This window comes from Physeter macrocephalus, unplaced genomic scaffold (genome assembly GCF_002837175.3).
Source record: "Physeter macrocephalus isolate SW-GA unplaced genomic scaffold, ASM283717v5 random_1164, whole genome shotgun sequence".
NCBI classification, from domain to species: domain Eukaryota; kingdom Metazoa; phylum Chordata; class Mammalia; order Artiodactyla; family Physeteridae; genus Physeter; species Physeter macrocephalus.
Window position 1 is genome coordinate 1 of NW_021146397.1, and position 22,712 is coordinate 22,712.

The following is a 22,712-nucleotide window of genomic DNA, read 5'->3' on the forward strand; positions in this document are numbered from 1 at the left end:
CTGCCAGGTCTCCCTAGGGGAAAAGGACAAACAAGAATAATAAACCCCACCCAGAACAACAGTGGTGGGTGTTTAGAGCCCACAGCTGCTTACAAGGAGCCCCTCACGCTCCTTGGCTTCTCCTGATCCCTGCAGCAGCCCTGTGACGGGCATACCACTGCCCTCTGCACTTCGAACTCTAGGGCACCGAGGCCCAGGAAGGTGAAGTGCCACTCACTCATTTGCATTTGTGACTTTGAGTCCAGAGGCCTCCCAGGAGATGGGCAGCTAGCCCCAGCTCTGTCCCCTAATGCTCTGCAGTGAGGGGCTCTGTGATACAAATCAGGATAGGGACACTGGCCCCCGAGTCTGCGTACACTTTCATTTTCTCATCTGCTTCCCACGTGTGCCCAGAGGAGCGTAGAATGGGGTTATCGCCTTTGCACGGAGAAGGGAGCAAGGCTGTGAGTGACAGCCAGGGCCTCACAGCAACCTGGCAGGGATACTTCTGAGCCTGGTTGTCAGGGGCAGAGCGGAGAAAAGGGGCCCCTGTGTGGAGTGTCTCTGTGACACGTGATGGGAGGCCCATCTGCGGGCACCGCTGCCTGGGTCGTGGCTATACCGAAACACAAAGGGTGGGGGGGAGTTTGGTCCCCTTCCCCTGATCTCCACCAGCTTCCCCAAACATCTCCATATATAAAGATAAATAGCTTCTGCAGATATGGCAAATACAGAAAGTGATGATAAAAGCAACTTTAGAAAACTTGACTTAAAAATCAAGCTGTAGCACACAGTTCAAGTAAAAATTTGGTAACTGCCTCATAAACACAAGTCCAAGACAAGTTCCCATCCAGCTGGCCCTTCCTGCAGAGATTCTGTGTGTCCGCCTGCATGTCTGTCTGTGTTTCTGTGGGTCTATATGTGACCTCATCTCCAAGCAAACGGAGGGGCATGTGGTAGTGTTTCCACGTTTGTATGTATCTGATGCCCATGCCAGGCGGAGTGTGTGTATGCGTATGCAGGTGCACTTGGGTGTTTGGGCCCCTGTTGTGCCCACCTGCTGGATCTGAGCCCGTGGGCCTAGGTGGGTGTGGGATTCTTCCCTGCTGCCTAGAGGCCTGGGAGGCTCCCAGGTCAGGTGGAGCTCACTGGGGCTAATCTCCGCTCTCTTCCCTCCCTGAGTCAAGAAGATGACAATGTTGCTGGCACTTTCTAAAGTTTCTGGCCTGGAGTGGAAACGTCATCAGCTGAGAGAGCTCAGGATGACGAATGGCTGCCAGACCTGCTGGTTCCCCCTCCTAGGACAGGGTGGGTTGGAGCAGGGCTGGGAGCTCACCTCCCTGGGTGCCTGCCACTGGCAGACCCGCAGGCATATCGGCCAGCCAGACTCTCCTGGGGAAAGTTCCATAAATGCATCAGCAAGAAATATCAGGGAGAACCAAGTGCTACAGTGCCACAGTGTTGGGAGATGGGATGGCGGCTGCAGCAGGGCTCCAATTAGAGTGTGTGATGAGAGTCGCCTCGTGAAGGAAGCAGCAACAGAGCTGAGACCTGCAGGATAGAGAGGGACCAGGCCAGGGGACAGCGAGAACGAAGGTCCTGAGGTGGGAAGCTCGGTGTGTCTTGAGGAACAGCAGGGAGGCCCCGAGGAGGTGACTCACAGCAGAAGGTGCTGGAAAGCTGAGCCCGAGGGGCAGGCCCAGGCTGGACAGAGCGGGTCCTCAGAGGCAGCATGAAAGAGTTCAGGTAGGAAGACCCCGAGGGTGTTAAACATGGAACTTCCGTGCGAAACGTGTTTGTGTTTTATTGAAAGATTGCTCTGGCTGCCGGGCAGAGATGGATGAGGGGAAATGGCGAGAGCCCCCACAATGACCAGGAGAGCCGGGGTGTTTGAGAAGTCGTCAGCTTCGGGCTGTGATGGAAGCAGAGCTCCAGGACTTGCTGAGGACTCCAGGACAGTGTCCAGCTTTCTGACTGAGGGTGGCGAGGCCACCTACAAGAAGGGAACTCTGGTGGAGGCCAGGCTGCCAGATAGACCTGGTGGGTCTGAGGTCCCATGAGAGCTCCAAAAGAACTATTGAGGGGGTCTGGGGCCGAGGCCCAGAAGGGGTGTCATCAGCATCAGGACAGGAAGGGATGCCCCGGGGAGGAGCCCTGTGCAGCCCCAGCAAGGAAGAGTTGGGGAGAGGAGAAGAGCTGCCGGGGAGCCCAGGGGGGAGGAGTTGGAGACGGGGAAGCGCAGCCAGGGCGCCGAGGAGGCCTTGGAGAACCTTTCTAGGAAGCGGGAGGCCGGGGAAATGTTACCATGCAATCAGGCTGGTAACTAAAACTGCCCACGGAGCTGGTGACATGGGTGGAGGGCACCGGTGACCTCACAGAGCCTTCTGGGTGAGTGGTGGTGGAAGTCAGGCTGCGAGGGCCGGCAGGAGAGGAAGATGAGGAATTGAAGTCAGCGCCAGCAGACGGGCCTTCTGAGAAGGCTGGCTGCCCACGGAGGCAGAAGTGGGGTGGAGGCCCGACGGCTGTGAGGTCAGCGGATGGCAGCTGGAGTAGAGGACCCAGAGGGACTAAGCAGGGTGAGGGGGCCGCAGGTGCCCTCCTGGGGGTGGGTAAGCTGGGGCTGCTGTGGCCCACGGGAAGGCCAGGGAGGTCAGGGACCTGCCCCATGTCACACAGCCAGTACCAAGCCCGGTCCTCTCCCGGCAAACCGTCTGCAAAGTTTAAGGACCCAGGGCTGTCTGGGGGCCTTTCTGTGAACACAAGCTGGTTTTGCACCCAGGAATCTGGAGTGTCCTTATGAAAAGGGTGCATCTGTGTGGGTGCTGCACCCTGAGGGCTTCTCCATATGCCCATCCATCCCCCTCCTCCTCCCTACCTCGCTGGACCCCAGTGTGTGTCAGGGAGGGCACTCAGGGATGAAGATGAACAGGGCACTGCCTGCCCCCAGGCACTGCTCTGCCCGGGTTCCCTGGGGTCCTGAGGCCTGGGGGCAGCCTGACAGCTGGGGGGCAGGGATGCTCTGACGGCCCTCACCTCCTGTCCATATCGATCCTTCCACTTGGAGGACGCGCAGCCTAGGCTGCTTTAGTGCTGGTCTTTTCCCAGGAAGCCCATGTGTGCCCCACACGTTTCTGGTCTTTGAGAGATGGGAGGGGGCCATCCTGGAATTGCTGCAAGGAGTCAGTTGGAAGTTCTAATGAAGGAAAGACCCGAGGCAGGAAGCTCTGATGTGGTCGTGCTGTGGGCCCCTGATGGGGCTCTGTCCATCCCCAGGCCAGCCACCCACTGGTGGAGTGAGCCCATGGGCCCCTGTGGGCCTCTGGGCTGCCTCATTTCTAGGAAACTAATTCTCAGCTATGGGCAGCACCTGTACCCTGTGGCCCCCTGTGGACCGCCCAGTGCTCGAGTGGAAGAGAGTGAGGAACAGCACGTTGCAGTAAAATGTTCTTGCTTCCCCCGCTCCCCCATCTCACCTGTGTTGCCCTCAGTGAGGGACATGGGGTCGCAAAGGACAGAGGACAAAGCAAAGAGCCCAACTGCAGGGCAGGCACCAGCTCTGAGAATCTGCTTCTTTTGGCCCCTAAAATACGAGGGCCTTTGATCTGTGAATTCCCTGTCTGCGGAAATAGTCTGCAGTCAAATGCTCTAACACTGAGCTATACCCCCTGTGGAAATAGTCTGAATGGTGACAAATGCCCAGTGATATTTATCAACGTATCACCTGTAACGGGCTCAAAATGGGAAGACTCTACATGCTGAGTGACAAGAGGGAGGTTGAGCTAATCACGGCCGCCACATGTTGCAATCCTGATGCTGTAACTACAAGTGTGAGAAAAGCGCTCTGAATGATACCCAGGGCGCTCAGGACACTGAGCGGAAAGCACAGACCAGAATGAGAAGTTATGGAGGCAGCATGATCTCATCCATGACACAGACATCAGAAACAGGCTGGCAGGAACCATGCTAAAGTGTTAACAGTGGCTGTCTCTCAGGAGTGGAAAGATGGCGATTATTTAATCATTAAAGAATTCTGTATTTTCCAAGTTATCCCCGCTAGGCAGGTAATACCTTTATAATCAGAAAAATAACAAGTATCAAATTTCAAACAACAGAGGCCAAGCTTTGGGGGAAATTCCACTTACTCACCCAGGGTTTGATGTCCAGAGGTGTGGGGAGGGGTCTGGGGAAGCCCGCCTTCCCCACCAGCCAGTAGGTCTCCTTGAAGCCCCTCCCCTGGAAGAGAGAGGAAAAGAGTTGAACATACCTTCTCAAGCAGAGAGCCAGGGCAGAGGCACGATTCCCACAGCTGGGAGGAAAGCAGCCTAGAGCCTGGAGGCAGATTGTCTGGGTCCAAATCCTGGCTCTGTCACTTCTAGCTGTGTGACTTTGGCCAACTTACTTCACCTCTCTGTGCCTCAGTTTCCTGAATACCTCATAGAGTTGTGAGGATTAAATGAATTAATATTTATAAATAATATTTATAAATAATATTTATAAATAAATAATGAATCATGAGTTCTATAACCAGCAGTCATGGAATGCTAAGATCCCAGGATTCTGTGATTTGTGATTCTCCCAAACTGTTGAAGGATACAGTGGTCTCCCCTGGGATGGGGGTGCAGCTACCTGGGGGGTCAGGATGGGCTGTCCTAGAAGTTTCACACGCCACCTGGACCAGGGATGGTTATTGCCCCTCAGGTCAGCCCAAAGAACCTGAGGTTGGCATACTGCCCTCCCCACTCCCACTCTGCATCCCCTTCTGTCATCAGAATCCTCTGTTCCTTAGGACGTCTAGTGCCTACTCCCCCAAGCAAGACACACCTGCCCTTACTCCACTCGCCCATAACTTCAGCCTCCAAAGCAAAGGATTCCGCTTATGCTGGCCCTCGCAGGCTGTGAGACTTTGCACAAGTTACTGCTCCTCTCTGAGCTGCTGCTCTGACATTTCACCGTTTAATGAAGTGAGTCCCGTGGAGCCCCCCACGGGAGTCCCCCAATTTCTGGGGCCCAGTCGCAACCCTGGGCCTTTAAATGCCTCAGCTGCTCCAGTCACTCCAGTAGGCCTGGCTCTAGCTGAGGAATTGGGGAAATGAAAGGGGGTGGGGTAGGAAGAAAAGTCATTCATAGGATGGCACCATTACCTTACTGAACGTCAACATTAAAAAAAGAATGCCGACGTGACAGACCAATTTCTGCCTTTGAGGGCTGATGGGCAGGTACAACCCAACATCACACTGACAACATCAGAGGTCCAGCTGTGGGACTGGTGGGTGCACAGAGAAGGCATGACAGTTATTTCTGGGGGAAAGGAAGAAGAGGGATATTCCTGCGTCAGGGCAGGCTTCAGTGAGAGCTAAGGTCTGTGCTAGGGTTCTGAAGGATGAGTAGGAGCCCAACAGTGCTATGGAGAAGGCACAGGCTTTGGAGCCACCGGACCTAGGATTCAGCTGTGTGACTTTGGATAAGTCTCTTTGCCTCTCTAATTTAATTTCCTCAAATGTAAAATGGGGACGTGGATCCTCCTTTCATTATTTCTGTGGTAATAAATATGTTACTATCTGTGGTGCACCAGCGTGCTGCCCAGGTAGGTCATCAAGAGAAGTAACTTCTCTGCCCCGGCCCTTCTCCTTATGAGGAGCCAAATGAGGGAGGGGCTCCCCGGAAGAAATGTTTCCTTAGAATTTGGGGAGTGAGGGGGACATTAAAGGTGATCAGCTCCCAGGCCGGCATTTCCTTTAGCTATATCAGTCAGATGAGAATCTCTCCTGCTGCCCACGGAAACTGGACCTCTGGAGACATTTCCCATCAATCCCAGGAAAGAAAGTCTCTCCCCTTTAGCTCAGTCTGGCCTCTGATAACAATTCTGTAGCCTTCATCCAGGCCGAGCAGTGTCTGGGCGGTGCTTATGCAGACATGAATTCTGTACGCTGAGAAGAAAGGTAGTAGTCAAGTTACCACCTGGTGACAGCATACCCAGTGTTTGGTAAAATCATTAAGAGCCTGTAACAGCCCCAGTTCCAGCCAGTCATGCACACAATTCTGATTCATGCAATACTTTTTGCCTGGCCCTCTTGTCCCCCTAGTAGATTGCTGGGCACTAAAGGGGAGGTCTCAAGGGAAAGGAAACTACATGGATTCATTGTTAAGGAGAACTCAAGATGAAGTCAGAACCCTAGGAACATAATCTCTACTTGTAGGGAAGTCTTTGAAGGCTGAGTCAGTGCAGATAAGCAGTTATTTTTCTTTTAAGGGCAGGGTTCCCCTCCAGGGCCATACATCTGATTAAGCAGGATATGTACTGAGAGACATTAAGGAGCACACAACCTGTGCAGCCAGGAGCAAAGGCTCAGTTTTTTCAGCTGCTCTAGCCAGGCCATCAGAGAGGCTCCTGCTGCCAGCAAGCGTCTAAAACGGCATATTTTTTTTTAATTGAAAGGGGTCTCCTCATCGGAAAGAGGGGAAACCAAGATCTAGAGGAAGAGCATTTTGCTCAAGGACACTAAGCACACCGGACCCAGTCAGGGTGAGGACCCAGGTTTCCTGCCTCTGGGGTCATTGTTTTCCCTGCTAATTCTCTCATGAGATCATCACAAAAGCCCTGTGCAAAGTTAAAAGAACCAGTGACATACATCATCGCCTTCTAGTTGTTTTACTGATAACTAGGGTATGCTGCCACCAGGCGGTGATTTGGTTACTAAGCACTGTTTCAAACAGCCAGGCTGCAGGGGTCATTGAGAGAGTCCTTCCCTGGGCTTCCCTAGGATAGAAATATGAGACACTCACGTATCCCTGTAGACTCCATCCGGGATGCGGTGTTAACTGTGTCCCCAAAGAGGCAGTACTGAGGCACGGTAAGACCCACAACCCCCGCCATGCAGGGCCCTGAAACTCAGATGTGCCCAGTGAGCTCCAGCAGGTCCTGGACCCAAGAGAAGTCTCTACAATACTCTTGTCCCCCCAGTTCTCCCCAAACTGCTGTCCCCACCGCACATCTTGGGCTCCAGCTGGGGGGTGAGTATGAAGCTGTATGGAATCTCCAAGAACACCCAGAGAGGAGATGACATCTATGCCAGGCTCTGGGATGGGGGCAGGGGGGCACAGATAAATTGGAGCCAGGCTCTGATCTTAGGGTGCTCCCAGCCTGGTGGGGAGATACGTATAAACGCTAATCAGTGTTGTGAAGAGGGAAGCACCAGGGCTGTGCCAGCCCGGAAAGAAGACTCTGACCCAGTCCAGAGGACTTCCTGGAGGAGGCAGTACCTAAACTGTGTCTTGAAGGATGAGAGAATGAGTCGGCAGGGAACAGCAGGTGCAAAGGCACAGAGGCAGAGAGCCCACATGCCTGTGGGAAACTGCAAGTGGCTGGGTATAGACAGAATACAAAGTGGAAAGTGGTGGGAGATGTGGCTGGAGAGAATAGCAAGGGCCTTGGAGGCTATGGGGGGGTGGGGAGTTTGGACTTTATCCCGCAGGTGAAGTTATGGAGGGAGGAACGGGTGAGGGCACGAGAAGGATATTCTATAGCAGAGACCCTGAGGTCTCTCCTAGTCCCCTCCCAGCAAATATTTAGTTGTTTGCATGACCACAGAAGGTCTCTGTTCTGCCTCTTCCATCAGACTATCAGCTCCTCAGCATGGACTTAGATGACCTTGACAGATGCTGAGCTAAAAAAATATATATATGTGTGAATCTGAGCATCACAGATTCTTTGATTTATGACATCTTAGAACCTTAAAATAATAGAAGAAAAAAAGAATTGTAAAAATTATGGATTTTTAGAATCTCAGGATTCCAGAAGCACACCATTGGGGTTGCCCCAGCCAGCGCCCCAGGCGGGATTGGGAGACTCCCGCAGCCCCAAGTCCATATCTGAGTGGAGGCCAGCCCTGATGCGAACGGGCACAGTGGGCGCATGCCTCATCCGGAAGTCGCCCACAGATCTGAGCATGTCCAAGGCCATGTTGGTGATCTCAGCTGCATGCTGGCTCCTGTTGCGCCGGGGCAGCCCCGCTGCCACCATTTAGGCATCCCCGATGGTCTCCACCTAGAAGTCACAGCCTTCATGCTCCAGGACGAGAACCCCCCTCCTTGGACTGACCCACACCCCACACAAGGCCACCTCTCTGGAGCCCCTGACCCAGCCCTCAAGTCTCTGGCGAACAGTGGCATCTTTCCCAGGCCTCCCATCCCAGCCGCTCTGGCAATGATTAGACCTGCACATTTCAGATCACCTTTGTCTGAATTGTAGGTCTTACCTCTGACCCCAGACCATGAGCTCCTTGGCAGCGGCCCTGGGTGCCCCATCTGTACAATGCCGCAGCAGCGGATCAGGGCTTCATCTGGAGAGGAGTGCATGTATATTAGATATATAGCCTATTTCCCAAACTCTTGGCCTTCCAAGGTGTACTAAAAAGAATGTAGCGTTTGAAATCCAAGCGATGTGGGTACAAACCCCAGCTCTGCCATTTACCTTGGTCAGGCCACTTCGCCTGTGCAAGCCTCAGTTCCTCTTATATGAAATGCATATTAAAGATAAAGATTTAAGAGCCAGTTTTGTCACAGATGTTCAATAAACAGAGACATCTCTCGTTACCATCATCATCCATCACCATCACCATCACGATCATCATCATCTTCTCCTGGGCTAATGCTTTTGGAGACGATAGAATCCCAGAGTCTCAGAATTAGGGGGCACTTTAAAGGCCACCCACTTGCCTCCCCGTGGCTGTCCGGTCCTGCTCACGTCTCCTTCCTGAGGTGGCTTCTTCTCCCTCGGGGCAACTCTGATTTACAAAAGTTGAGTTGAATGGTAACCTGCCTTTCACCTGCTGGTTCCAGCTCTACCCCCTGAACTCAAGCCACAGTTCTTTCCTATTCTGAAACTCATTCTCTATTCTGAAGGCCCTGTTCCAGGTGCTGGGGACACAGATGTATACCGTGGCCTTCTCGCCTGCCACAGGCCAGGCCAGCCAAGGTTGAAGACGGCAACTCTACACCCCAAGTCTTCCCATCTGCAGGTTAAAGAGCCCAGCTCCTGAACTGCCACTCCTACATGCAGGCACCCCTCGGACCTGTGGCTCAGAGCTTTCCCTCTGGCCAGGCATAGCCACTCTCCCTCAGCACCTGGTAGACAGGAATAATAATGATGATGCTCTCGTGCCCACAGGGGGTGCTATAATTCAATAAATTTCTTTCGCACACCATTATCTGTGGACTGTGCCCTACTACCTATGTCCCCCAGCTCTTTCCCTCACCCAGAATATCCCTGCCCCAATACCGGGAAGTGATCTGCCCTAATCATGCCACATTCTGCTCGTATACTTAAATTTGCTCCCTACAGCAAAAGGCTTAAAATTTACTCCCCATGGAGCTAGCAATCAGGGACTCCCATGATTTGCAGAATTTCCTGACTTATTCCTAACACTTGCTCCTGGATCCCCATGTTTCAGCCAAACGGGAAACTTCCTGCCTCCCGCAGAGACACTCAGCGCTTGCTCACCTCCAGGCCCTGGTGGTCTAGTCCCTCTGCCAAAAATGGTCTCCCCCAGTCCCTATCTGTTGAGATCCAAGCCCTCCATCAGCCCAGTTTTCACCTCATCGAGTGCATTAAATCTCCCCGGTCACCAGCTGGGGAAAAGAGGTTTCCTTCCCCAGGGCTCCATCTGAGGGATGGAGATGACCTCCATCTCCCTCCCTCCCCATCATCTGCACTTACTGTGGGCTGGCCTGAATGTGGCTGGGTCAGGGGAAGGGCTGCCCCCCACTGCGTACATTTCCACAGAGGAGAGAGACCTCCCACCCCATATGCCCCTGGGAAAAATATGAGCAAGCCCTGGCTTCCCCTCTGCCTACACCCTTCTTCCCCACAGGAGGACGAATGCATTATCTGATTGGCAAGGTTGGAAGAAGGACTAAGTAAGTGCTCCCTTATTACTCATATAACCAGACGCTATTCCCAACCCTTTACAAGAATTAGGTCTTCACAAGAATTCTGTGAGGTAGGTACTATTACTATTGCCATTTTGCAGACAGAAACTGGGCCAGAGAGGTTAAGTCACTCGTCAACGTCACACAGCACAGATTTGAACTTGTTCAGTCTAGCTCCAGAGCCCATATGCTATGCTGCCTCTTGATGCACATGGTTTGGGCTGTTTCTCTCTCTCTGTTGGGGAGAATCTGCCTGCTATGCGGGGTTTCCCTCTGTTCCTGCCCTGCACACGGTCAGCACGTGTGTCTGGGCCAGGTCCTGCCTCCGAGAGGTAGCCTGGGAGATCTACTGCTTGCTGGCCCCTCTTCCAGCCCACCAGGTGTGCAGCTGCAATTCGGGAAGAGACACCAGCTCTGGGGACCCCGCACTGCCTCAGATGGGTGACCCAAGGTCCAAACTGGGGAGGAGAAGCAGTAGAAAGCCCCAAGGTGGCCGCATATCCAGACCACATTCTCCAAGTGGCTACGCTGACCTCTAGCCCTCCGCCTGCCTGCCACCTAAGCTGGAAGGGAGAGTTTGGTGTAATTAATAATCACCTCTATAACCCCAGCAGCAGAAAGATGACCAGGTGCAGGCCCTGCTCCTTAGGAGCTCAGACTCACAAAGATGATCACTCAGAGACTCCTGTCATAAGGGGCACTCAGCTACAAACGAGGGCTGCGTAGCTCCTTGTGCACAGGTGTGGTCCTTTTGCAGCTGGGGGAACACAGCCAGAGGAGAGGTGGGTGCAAAGGTTTCCATACTAACAAACACAGAGGTGAATTCTAACTCCACCACTGGCCTGCTACGTGACCTTGGGCGAGTCACCCACCTCTCTGAGCCTGTATCCTCATCTGTACAGTAGGGATAATAATGCATCCCTCTGAGGGGCATTTCGAGGGTTAAATGAGATATCCTGTGACAATCCATAGGCCAGGCCAGTCCTCTGTAGACATTTAAGTGCTACATCTATACCCGCCCGCAATTCTGTGCTTTCAGGGGGAGGCCTCAGTGCCTGCACATGTGGTGCTCATCATCGTGTTGGTATGAACGACAGCACTTCCTCTAACACTGCTTAATCTGCAGAACCACCCTAAGCCATAGGCACTTTCACCTCTGTTTTACAAATGGGAACTTGAGGCTCAGAGAGGTGAAGTGATGTGCCCAGGGTGGCTCAGCAGTATAGCCGGGGCCACGCCCACCCGCCGGGAGGAGTGGCTGAGGTAAACCCTCTCCTCCCCCGCAGCCCACTCGAGCCCTGCTCCAGAGTTATGTCCATGAAAGTGCTCACTCAGCGCGTGCTGGGAGGGAACCACAGACCCCTGTGGAACCAGGAAATGATCGCCTGGCTGCCTCCCAGCCCAGACCGGATTAAAGAGCAGTAACCAGATCCTACTGGGACGGAGGGGAAACCAAGGCGGCTGCGTGAGCGATGAGAGATGCGCTTGCACATGGGGAGGACCCGGCCCCCTGTTTCCCCACATCTGGACGGGTGTGCAGGCCTGGTTTTATTTCATTTCCCTCTGCCAGAAAAATGCAGACCTCTTGGCCAGGGTTCAGAGCAGATCAGAAAGGGTGATTCAGAGCTGGGAGGGACACATGTGTGAGAAAAGATTAGCAGGGGAGGAAGAGACAAGGTCAGGGGTGACTCAGGGCACATCAAAGCTGCCAGGGCTCAGCAAGACGAGATGAGGAATCTTTTCCTGGGGCCCACAGTAGCTCTGGAGGAAAGAGGGAAACTCAGCCAGCATGACAGAGAATGCCTCAGACCATGGGCTGGGGCAGGAACGTGGGGTCCTGAACGGGGAATGGGAAGGAAGACATGTGCTAGGAATTCCAGTGGCTCAGGTTTCCGTGGGTCAGTGTGGGGCAGTGGACAGAGCTGGGCGGTGGTGGTGGACATGGCACTTTCCTGTCCTGGCTCTGTCACCTACCAGCTCTGTGACCTCAGGCAAGGCACTTCCCTCTCTGGGCCTCAGTGAGCTCCTCATTTAGTCAGCACATGTTTCCTGAGGACCTACCACTTACTGGACATTGCCAAGCACTGGGGACAGAGCGGTTTAGGTTGGAACCAACAGGTCCAAGGGTAGTTATGAGGGCATCACACAGGAGCTCCTAACCATGTCTGGGAGGGCAGGGAAGCTAACCTGAGACCAGGAGGGAGCAGAAGGAGAGAGAGAGCAGGGTTCCAGGAGGAGGGAACAGCATGTGCAAAGGCCTTGTGGTTAGAGAGAGCAAAGCTTGTGTGAGGAATACAGAGGACTGCAGGGGCAGAGTGCGGAGATGCAGTAGGGAGGCGGGGGGGCCAGCTCCTGGAGGGCCTTAGGGGCCGCTACGAACCTGTGACTTTATCCTGAGGCTGTCCGTGGCCTGGGATGGTGAGCCCTGATGAAGTGGGGTTACAGGACCAGAATGTGCAAGTTCAAGTCTCAGCTTCACATTCTGCTGGGACTATGTAATTAGACAAGCTGCTTAACCACCTGTTTCTTCATCTGTAAATTAGGGGTGCTATTATCTACCTCATACATTGTTATGATGATCAAATGGGTTAATACACATAAGGCATCTAGACTGTGTACCAGTGTCTGGTATACAGTAAGCACTCAATAAGTACTGGCGATTACTGTTTCGGGACAGTGTGTGTAATGCTACCAGCAGACTTCCTGGCACCTCAAAGAGTTAGTTCTCTCCTCTGAAACTTCCTGCCCATGCATCCTTTCCATCCTGGCTTCAGCCCAGGGCCTGGCCCTCCCCAGTCCCAGCTTTCCTGGAGGGCAGTGGCAGGAAGGGGGCTGGCATGTCACAAACGAAGGCTAACGCCAGGGGAGCCAGAGTATGGCTGTTTCCTGGAGCTTCCTCCCCACCTCATCCACTGTGTCTGAGGCTGACCTAGGACCCCCCAACAATTGGATCAGAATAGGGGCAGGGGTGGGGTGGGAAGGCCCGCAAAGCTGGCGTAGAGGGCAGAAAGCTATTCACTTTCACAGGCTCACAGTTTACACAGCACTTCTACCAGGGGGAGAGGATCTGCCCATCATCTGTGAACCCCCGGGACTGGAGTCATTATTCCTGTTTTATAGATAAGGAAACAGAGGTCCAGAGAGGGGAAGACAAAGTGACACAGAAGCTGGTGTTCAGGGTGGGACTCAAACCCAGAATCGAGAGGTGCACAGGGACAAGATTGTGGAGGATCTTGACGGCTCTGCCAAGGCCCCTGCTGCCCACTCCATCGTCTCCCACCCACCACCCAGTCCCACCACTGGCCCACTTCATGTCTAGCCATCACAACCCATTCAGCATCCCTCCCAATTACTAGGTCCACCCTCTCAAGCCTCAAGCTTTAGCACTTTATTCCCCCATTGCTTGCCTGGAGCAACCGCACCCAGGCTGGACAATGCTAGGAAGACAACACCTCCTCCAGGAAGCCTTCCTTGCTCTTTACGCATCTACTCCTAGCTGGATTTGGGGCCCTCTCAGCCTCCAGCACTGAGAGCTCACCGAGGGCAGGCACAGAAGCTGACTCACCTGTCAGCCCTTGCCTGGCACAGGTTGAATTTCTTTCCCCACCTCTTAAATCTGGGCTGGCCTTTTGACTTGCTTTGACCAATAGAATATGTCAGAAACGGCAATGTGCCTGATCCCAGCTTAGCTCTCAAGAGGCTTCTGGGCTTCTGCCTTCTCTCTCAGAACTTTGCCACACCATGTAAACAATACCAACTCACCTGCTAGAGGGAGAGATACCATGTGGACAAGAACTGAGTTATCTCAACAAAGGCTCCAGAGTCCAGCCAAGATCAGCAGAGTTTCCTCTCACCCACAACTGACCACAGATGTATGAGTGAGACCAGCTGAGTCCAGAGACATTTCCAGCTGGACCTATAGGCTTGTGAGCAATAATAAATGCTTATCATTTTACACCACTGGGTTTGGGGAGCTATTTGTTACACAGCAATAGCTTACTGATTGAAAAAATGCATAAATAAATGACTGGATGTGAATGTATGATGCAAACACAACATAGAGGAGGGAGAGGTGGAATGCCTGCCTCTTGGTCCTCTCACCTTATACACGTCATGGTTGCCCGGAACAGCATCAAACAGTGTGTAAAGGTCATTGAGCAAGCCCACCACCTCAATGGGCTCACTCAGGGCTGAGATGGTGGTAAAGCCTACAGTGTCACTGAAGTATATGGTAACCTGGTCAAAGTACTCTGGCTCCACAGTTGCCCGCATTTTCAGAGCTTCAGCCACAGACCTGAAGGGATGGGAAGGGCCAGAGTCACAAGGTGGGAGGACCATCTTTCCACAGGTGGAAGTGAGAGAGGGATATTTGGGGGAAAATCCTGGGTTGAGTGTCAGGGGTTCTGGGATAGCTCTGTTGGTGTGCTGGCTCCCCTCCAGCAAATACCTGCCCCTCTCTGGACATTATTTCCTCTGAGGTCAGATGGGGGACTCTGTGCCTTGTCCTTGTTCCCTAGGGAAAGAGGCAGCAGAAATTCAACACTCATGTGCCCCCAACAGTGCTTAATACATGTAAGCATTCTATTAAAATATGTTGGATAAATAAACAATGAATGAATTGAATGAATTAATGGAACCCAGATTTACTGAGCACCTACTATGTCCCAGGTCCCATGCTCAGAGCCACTGAGGCTAGAGGCACAACCAAGTCCACTCACGGCAGGAGCATCTGAGAGAGCAACCTTTCCGTCTTCTGTCTCTCCAGCCCCAGCTCCTCAGTCCACTCCTGGATCAGGTCTTCCAGGTTCTGGGAATACTTCTCCAGCATCCGCAGCATAGAGTCAGCAACACTGGTCTTCTTGCCTTGGTTGATGCTTTTGAACTGAAGATGGAATGAAAATCCCAATTTGTCCATGAAGGTCAGCACACTCGGCCCTCAGGTTGAGAATCTGGGCCACAGGAATGAACCAGACATAGTCCCTGCCTGGAAGAGCCAGAGGGTGGGGAGCAGATATGTAATAGACAAGGGATGGCAACTCTGACAAGCGAAAGCACAGGTGGCTGGGAGGAAAAATGGGTTGGTTCTCTATGAGGTGAACAGGCAGGGAGAGGACTTTGCAAAGGAAAGTTTGCCCAGCATTGCATCACCGTTAACAAACACATTGGTTCTCACGAAAACACTGTGGAATAGGCATTCTTTGCTCTCAAAGATAAGTGGATGGATGGATGAAGAGATGGGTAAATAGATAAAAGCAATGTATGTAGATTATTTACGTATATAATCTATTTCTACATCTTTATTTCTCTCCCTTTTCAAAAACTTGTTTACAAAATAAAATAATAAATATGTAAGGGCTCTGGGACCAAAGGAGAGTAAAGGTTAAAAAGAAATGTTAATCCAGGAGTGAGGTCTATACGCAAAATGCATGCTAGAATTTGGTCACAATTTTGGATATGAGCTTCCCAGCAACAAAGCAAAGAGGGAAATAGAGATTACATAATCTATGGAGTCCATGAGGCAATGGAGTATTAAACTAGTTGCTCAAAAGGAACACAACTACTGCTGGTGCTGAGCAGAGAGAAGTACCTCTCTTAGGTCTTCATAAGAGGACATTCACATGTTGTTATAAATTGTACCTTCAACAACAACCTTATAGGAAATATGGCACCCAGTTTCCTAGGGAGACTTCCTAGAACCTTCCCCAGTGTGGTTTGCACCTTCCCAAAGTACAGTCAGTAGGAGAAGCAAATTAATGATGATCAAAATGGAGGGGTTCATTCCTGTCTAAATCCAGCATCTCGACCTTTGTGTGTGTATAGGTGTGCATATCCAACCTTCATTAATACTGCTTCTCTCAGGCAAATGTCTGTAAGGTAGCGAGTAGCAGCAGCCCCTGAAGAGCACCTATTTTGTATTGCTCATCAAAAGCAGAGGCATAAGCTTTAGAAGTCAGTTGCCATGAGTGTGACAGCTGCTGACCTTGAGACAGCAATATAGACAAGAAGCTGACTGTAAGGTCATCTCTGCAAGGAAGGTCCCCATTTTATAAATTAAGAAACAAAGGATCTGAGAAATATAACTTGCCAAGGACAACATAATGGTGGAACAGTTTCAAACTGAGGTCTATTATATATTAATGTTATCACCAGCCACCCCTCTGAATTATATTATCATTTGGAATGTGTTTTCCATTGTTTCCCTTGTATTGCCCAGGAACAAAATCATAGGATCTACAAATAACAATCACTTTCTTCTTCCTTTACAACGTTCATTTTCTTGCTTAATTGCATTGGCTGGTACTCCCAGAACAATGTTATATGAACATAGCCCAAGTCTTTCAACTTCAAGGTCAGTGCTCTTTCTCCTCATTCTCTTCTCAGAAAATTACTTTTTTTTTTTTTTTTGGCTTGGTTATTTCACTTGATGGTCACACCAACATGTCAAGTTAGACCAGAATTAGTCTTTCTAGGCAACACCTAAGGAGATCTGAGGCTCAACAGTGCAATCAATTTGGCCAAGATCAAGTAGTCGGTAAGTGGCACCATAGATCTGAATGCAGGCCTTCTGACCCTTAGCCTCCCCACTATGTGATGTAATTCTCACCTTCTGCATGTGAAGTATATCATGTGCCTGTCTCTGCCTTCTCTGCCACTGAGCCTTAGGCAGGCTCACCCCTCACTCAGGGCAAGAGCTTGCTCCCCCACCTCGCTAGCTATAGCACTCTCTGACCCCTGGAAAGATTCTAGGCTGGTGTTTTAAGAACTGGTTGCTCGTCCTAGCTCTGCAACCCACCGTCACAGTGGCCACTGAGAGCTCATTCACTCTGAGGTCCAGATTTCCCATAGGCCACCTGTGTGCTTCTCCTGTCTTCCTGCCTCTCTCTCCCTCATCACCTGTCTGGAAGCCCCTCTCACTCACTGAACCTGTCCTTGGCAACGTTCCACTGTGGCTGGGGAGTGCAGGGCAGGAATGGGAGGCACAGAGATGTCACCTCAGGCTTGATGGGTTGCTCTGTGGGAGCCATTAGCCTGCTCAGTCAGGCCCACACACTCCACCACCGCCCTGCAAACTCGTACGGGCTTGCCTCCCCCTCCCAATGCAGTCCCCAAGGCAGGCCTGGGGGGCCCCAGTCCCCTTCACATCTTCCATTCCCTGATGCGAGGAACCAGTGCTGCCTACACGGCCACAAATGGCCCCTCTGCTCTGGTGCCAGGAGGCCCGGCACAGGGTTGGGTCCCCAGCATCAGCACTGCAAACCCAAAAACCCAAACCTGGGTTTGGGTTTCAGGCCCACCTTTCACTCCCTCACTTACCTTCGGCAAGTCCCCTCACCTCACTGTGCCTGGGTTTCTCTCTTGTAGAGCCAAGATAACAGCAATGCTTCCTCGGAGAGTTATAATTAGGGTTAAATGAAGTAAGCGCAGCACTTAGCATGGGTCTTGGTGCTCAGGAAGGCAAATGTCCCTGAACCCAGAGTTCTGAGAAAGCTTTCCTCAGATGGTGGACCTCGGGCCTCACCCTCAGCGATGACGATACTGGCCCATTGCCCCCTTTCTGCACAGTGGTTCCAGGCCCCGGGGAGAGTGCGGGGTCCCTACTGGGGAAAGTGAGGTGAACCGATCAGCCGTTTCTTGTGAGCAGCCAGCTCCTCTGGGGACACTGACCTGGGTATAGATCTGGTCCAGGTTGGGTCTGTCCTCCGGAGCCTCCTCTCAGCACTGCTCCATCAGCTGGATGCACTCAGGTGGCCCGTGGTCAGGAGACACCAGTGGTCGGCACAGCGGAGGGGGAGACACCACCTTCCTGATGATTTCTGCAACAAGCACGGGCCGGGCAGTGGGGCTGAGGTCCCCAGGAGGGCTAGTGGGAAGGGGTGGGCCTGGAATTCTGAGACGGAGGGCAGGGTGGGGTGCAGACATCAGGCCCCGAGGGTATTCCTCAGCCCCTTGATCTGTGCCCCGGGACATGCTGGCCAGTGGACCAGGATCGCTGTTTTCCTGGGTCTGCCCCAGAGTGTGGCTGGGGAAGGGGTCTCAGCCTGGGAGACAGGCGAACAGGGTTTGAATTCTGGATCAGCCACCACCTCTCTATGAGATGGTGAACAAGACAGCATCTCTCTGAGCCTCGGTCTCCCCATCTGTGAAATGAGCTTAATAAACTGCCTTCTTAAGAGGGGTGCTGAGGGAGGAGATAACAGATGCTAGATCTCAGGGTATTAGGTTCACTCCAACCCCTGAACCCTGCATAACTTGTTACTGCTCTGTTACCAGCAATGACCACGAATGTGCTCGAGACCTGCGCAGTGCAGCTCTTTCTACCAGCCCTGCCACCTGGAGGCTGTCTGGTATCAACTCTCCACAAGTGTGAAGCAAGGCTCTCTGCTTATCATTATCACCATCATGATGACTATTTCCCAGGACCACCCCTGCTGTGAATCTTCCTGTCCCCGCTCCACATGATGAAGACCACGGGGCTTTCCTGGTGGCGCAGTGGTTGCGCGTCCGCCTGCCGATGCAGGGGAACCGGGTTCGCGCCCCGGTCTGGGAGGATCCCGCATGCCGCGGAGCGGCTGGGCCCGTGAGCCATGGCCGCTGGGCCTGCGCGTCCGGAGCATGTGCTCCGCAACGGGAGAGGCCACAGCAGAGGGAGGCCCGCATACCACAAAAAAAAAAAACAAACAAAAAAAAACACATGATGAAGACCACAGACTAAGTCGAGATCAGATAGATCAACGATCCAGCTCCGTCTCTGCCACTTGCCATCACTCTGTGCCTCGGCTTCCCCACCTAACAACCAATGGAAATAACCCCACCTTGGGAAGTTGTAGTGGGGCCTGGGGGAGCTGAGAGATTCACAGGAGCACCGGGAGGACGTGAGGCTGGGTACCAAGCTCGGGCTCTCAGCGGCACAGGAGAGGACTTCGAGATTATCCACTTATATTCTGTACAGGTTATGCCATCTCTCTGAGCCTCCGTTTCCTCACCTATCAAAAGGGCATAATAAAAGTACAGACCGCACAGGGCTGTTAGAGGTATAGCAGGTTAATCTCTGAGGAGGGCTGTGATCCTCCTCAGAGATGGTGAGGAGGTGGGTCCCTTGGAACCAGTGAGGAGAAGCTTCTTTCTGGATTTCCCTTGGCTGGCCTCCTTGTTGGGGGCAGCCCATGATTCACCGCCCCATTTTACAGACAGGGAAACTGAGGTTCCGGGGTGGTAAACTAGGTCACCCACAGCCACAAGGTCAGTTACAAGCAGACGCCGGAACTAAGCCTGATCGCCTCCCAGCCTGCACGATTTTCTCTGCCCAGAGGTTCCTGGTCTGCAGGTGTCAGACCCTGAGGGCCTCTGAGTAAAGGGTCTGGGAAGCTGTATGTGCTTGCAAAGGAGTGTGTGCAGATGGAACCAATAATAGATCACACACACACACACATGTCCAGCTCTTTTTCAAAAGTATTTGGATGGTGTTGTGATGAGTAAAATACAGATGCATTTCAAAGTGTTGCTGATTTCAGAGCAGATTTTTGTCTTTGGGCATTTCCTCAGTCAGCGGATATTAAAAGTCAAATAGTAGCATGTGAGGCTCCAAACTTTTTTGTCATTAAAGTGGAGTCCTCACAGGCAAGCATGTTGGGAACCCCTGGCCCAGGCCAGGCCGGGTCTCGGATTCTCTCCCCATGCCAGGCCTTCTGTCCACACCCAATGTATCACTGTGATGGATCAGCCTTGCTGGCCGCTGACCGGGTAGGCTGCACATCCAGCTCCGTGGAGAAGTTGCTCCGTGGATGACTCCAGGAGATATGAGGGCAAGAGCACTGAGCTCACCCAAATCCTAAACCCATGGCTTCCCGCTAGGGAGACCCTTCCCCTCTCTGAGCCTCACTTCATTCATCTCTGAAAAGAGTGCACTAGCCCACCTCACAGGCTTGTCCAATGTTATAACGCATACGGAAGTGCTTTGGAAACCACAAGTATCCCCCCCACCGAGCCACCACAGGATCTTAAAAAGATGCTATTTCTAAGAGCAAGGAGGTCTGCTTCCAATTGGGAGAGTCAGGAGAGAACATGGGATTCCCCACTAGCACACCCGTAAAACCACCCAGTATGTCAGGCACTTTGTCTAAGGCATTTCACTGAATCCTCACAAATACTCTGGGAGGCAGGCATCATGGTCCCCATTTTACAGATGAGAAAACTGAGGCTCAGAGCCTGAAAGAGATTTACTCAGAGTCACAAGGTGAACTGGTGTGGAGCTGGTCTCAAGTCCGTGTCCCCCGAAGACTATGCTCTTGTCATTTTACTGCCTGAGACCAGAAAAACTGCAGCCAGGGAGTAGCAGGTCCAGGACTGACAGCCCAATCCAGGGGTGACCCTGGGGTTCCAGACCTCATCCCTAAAGCATGAGAAGCCCTGGTCTGAGGGGCCTGCACGGTGGCATGGCTGACAGACGCATCCGGCTGGTCCCACCCCCCCAGCAGGCAGATGTTGCCGGGGGTGGCGGAGCAGTTGAGGAAAGTTGAACAAACGGCATGCCCAAGCCCCTTCCCTTCCCACTCTTCCACCCCATAAATCTGGGGCCTGGAATGCTCATTATTCATGGAGCAATGCTTTGTGCAGAAAAGAAGCGAGGCCAGGCCTCCCCGTGAGTTAAAGATTATCCATCTGGGGTGGTGGGTTCTGCTCCATCCCTGCCTGTACTGCAGGCCAAGATGCAGAGTATCTGTGAGACAGGTCCCTGGAACTGGACAGAGGCAGCAGGGGGACAATTAGAAGAGCAGCCTAGAGTTCAGGGAGCCCTGACAGAGAACACAGAAGGGGAGGAAATATTTCTGAAGTTGGGCCCTGGCACTGGGGTCAGAAGAGAAAATGCCAAAGACCAGGTGATGATGAGGAAGGTGTGAGTGATTACACCCAAAAGCAGGGGGACAAAGATGCTCTTCAAGGAGCCCCACTCAGGCAGAGGATCAAGCCCCCAAATACTGAGCAGACTGGTGACATCAGGCATGGATCGGATGTCTGACACATTTTTAAATCTGATCCCCACTATGAAGATGGGAAAACTGAGGCTCAGAGAGGGTAAGTGATTTGTGTAAGGTCATGTAGTAAGTAAGTGATCCAGGGGGAGTACTGAGGTCTACATAGACTCAAAGTCTGTGCTGGGCAGCCAGGTGGTTAGGGCATGAGCACCTCCGGACACGGCAATGACGTTGGGAGAAGAAGGAAGGGGTTGGGCTTATACCCAGAAACCAACGTCTTTAGCCCTGGAGCTGGTCAGCTGCCATTTTGGCAGAGTTGCTGAAGGCTGCCTGGTTTAAGTCAAAGAAACCCAATTCTTGCCGTCAAACCAGGCATGTGTGTCTGTGTGGTTATTTTCAGGCCCCAATTTCCTGATGCTCACAGAGCTCCTCAACTACATGGGGTCTCTGCCAGAGACAGGCCAAGGAAGGAGGAGGAGGATGCTGTACCTTCTGCTGAGAGTCCTGGGGAACTATAGGGCGGGCCCCAAGTCAGCACCTCCTGCAGGATGATGCCGATGCTGAAGGTGTCTCCTTTGAGGGTGCCCCACCTGGGTTCCCCGGGCCCCCGCAGCAGCTCCGGAGCTGTCCACAGCAGCTCTGCAATCACAGGATGAGACCACACAGCCGTCACCCACTGACCACCCAAGCTGGGCGGCACTTCACACATGTGGTGTCATCGTCCTGTCCCTACAGCCCCAGAGGAGGGAGGTGTTTCTTTCTTCCCCTATTCACAGGTAAGGGCCCCGAGGCTCAGAGAGGAAAAGCCATCAACTCAAGGTCACACCACAGGAAGTACCGGAGCACCGGACATCTCCCCCTCTCCCCTTGCCTCACAAGCACCCAGTTTAAACAGAGGCCTCAGAACCTACTGGAAGCCTCCTGCCCACCCCTGAGCTGACCTTCCGGGGCTGGCCGGGGGCGGGGAGCCTGCTGAGCGTCCAGGAGCTCTGCATAACCATGGTCAGTGACCTTCAGCACAAAGCGTCCAGCCACCACAGTTTCGGGACTTGAGGCAGCCATGAGGGAAATGCCGATGGTGCAGATACCACACCCCCTGGAGTGGAATAATGGGGGTCCCCTAGGCCTGTGGTGAATGAAAAGGACCCCTGCTTCTCTCAGAATTCCCATGGACCCCAGGAAACCTTCCTGCCTCCCCCTCACCCTTTGCCACACTGTCAGATTTTTCTCAGTTAGACAAAGTGGAAAGAACCCAGGCCTAGGAAATCTGAGCACCTCTTGTCTCCCTTCCCTCCCCAATTGCCTCCACAGCTCCAGGTTTGAGAGGGTTCTCACACGGATCATATCCAGCACCAGGGAGGCCTTGAAAGTCCAGTCCAGCCGCAGAGCCTCATTCCGCAGCACGTCCTCCAGGCTTCCCCGGGCACAGTGCTCCAACACAAGAGCACTGACCCCAGGGGCCACAGAGAAGCCCAGGAAGGTGTCACTGTTCTCATGCCGCAGCTCCCGCATCTGCCAGGGCAATGGTCACCTTAGCAGCCCCCGGGGGACTCTCAAAGTGTGGACATCTGACCCCCAGTACTTAGCACCCAGCACACAGCTGAACACAGAGAGGCATCAGAAATGTTGGATGGGGCTTCCCTGGTGGCGCAGTGGTTGAGAGTCCGCCTGCCGATGCAGGGGACACGGGTTCGTGCCCCAGTCCGGGAAGATCCCACATGCCGTGGAGCGGCTGGGCCCGTGAGCCATGGCCACTGAGCCTGCGCGTCCGGAGCCTGTGCTCCGCAATGGGAGAGGCCACAACAGTGAGAGGCCCACGTACCGCAAAAAAAA

The 22,712-nt window shown here is 52.9% G+C and overlaps 1 protein-coding gene across 1 annotated transcript; it reads right to left on the reverse strand.

Annotated features, from left to right (window-relative positions):
- Window positions 1-4,125: 4,125 nt before the first annotated feature.
- LOC102987472 (guanylate cyclase D-like) lies at window positions 4,126-22,391 on the reverse strand (the record flags this gene model as incomplete). The annotated part of the gene is given in 11 exon segments (XM_028486600.1): window positions 4,126-4,214; window positions 5,814-5,906; window positions 6,763-6,866; window positions 7,854-8,023; window positions 14,008-14,200; window positions 14,625-14,788; window positions 17,572-17,720; window positions 21,369-21,518; window positions 21,821-21,915; window positions 21,917-21,975; window positions 22,215-22,391. Coding segments are annotated over 11 exon segments (1,443 nt in total), but the record flags the coding sequence as incomplete, so codon positions are not given.
- Window positions 22,392-22,712: the final 321 nt, after the last annotated feature.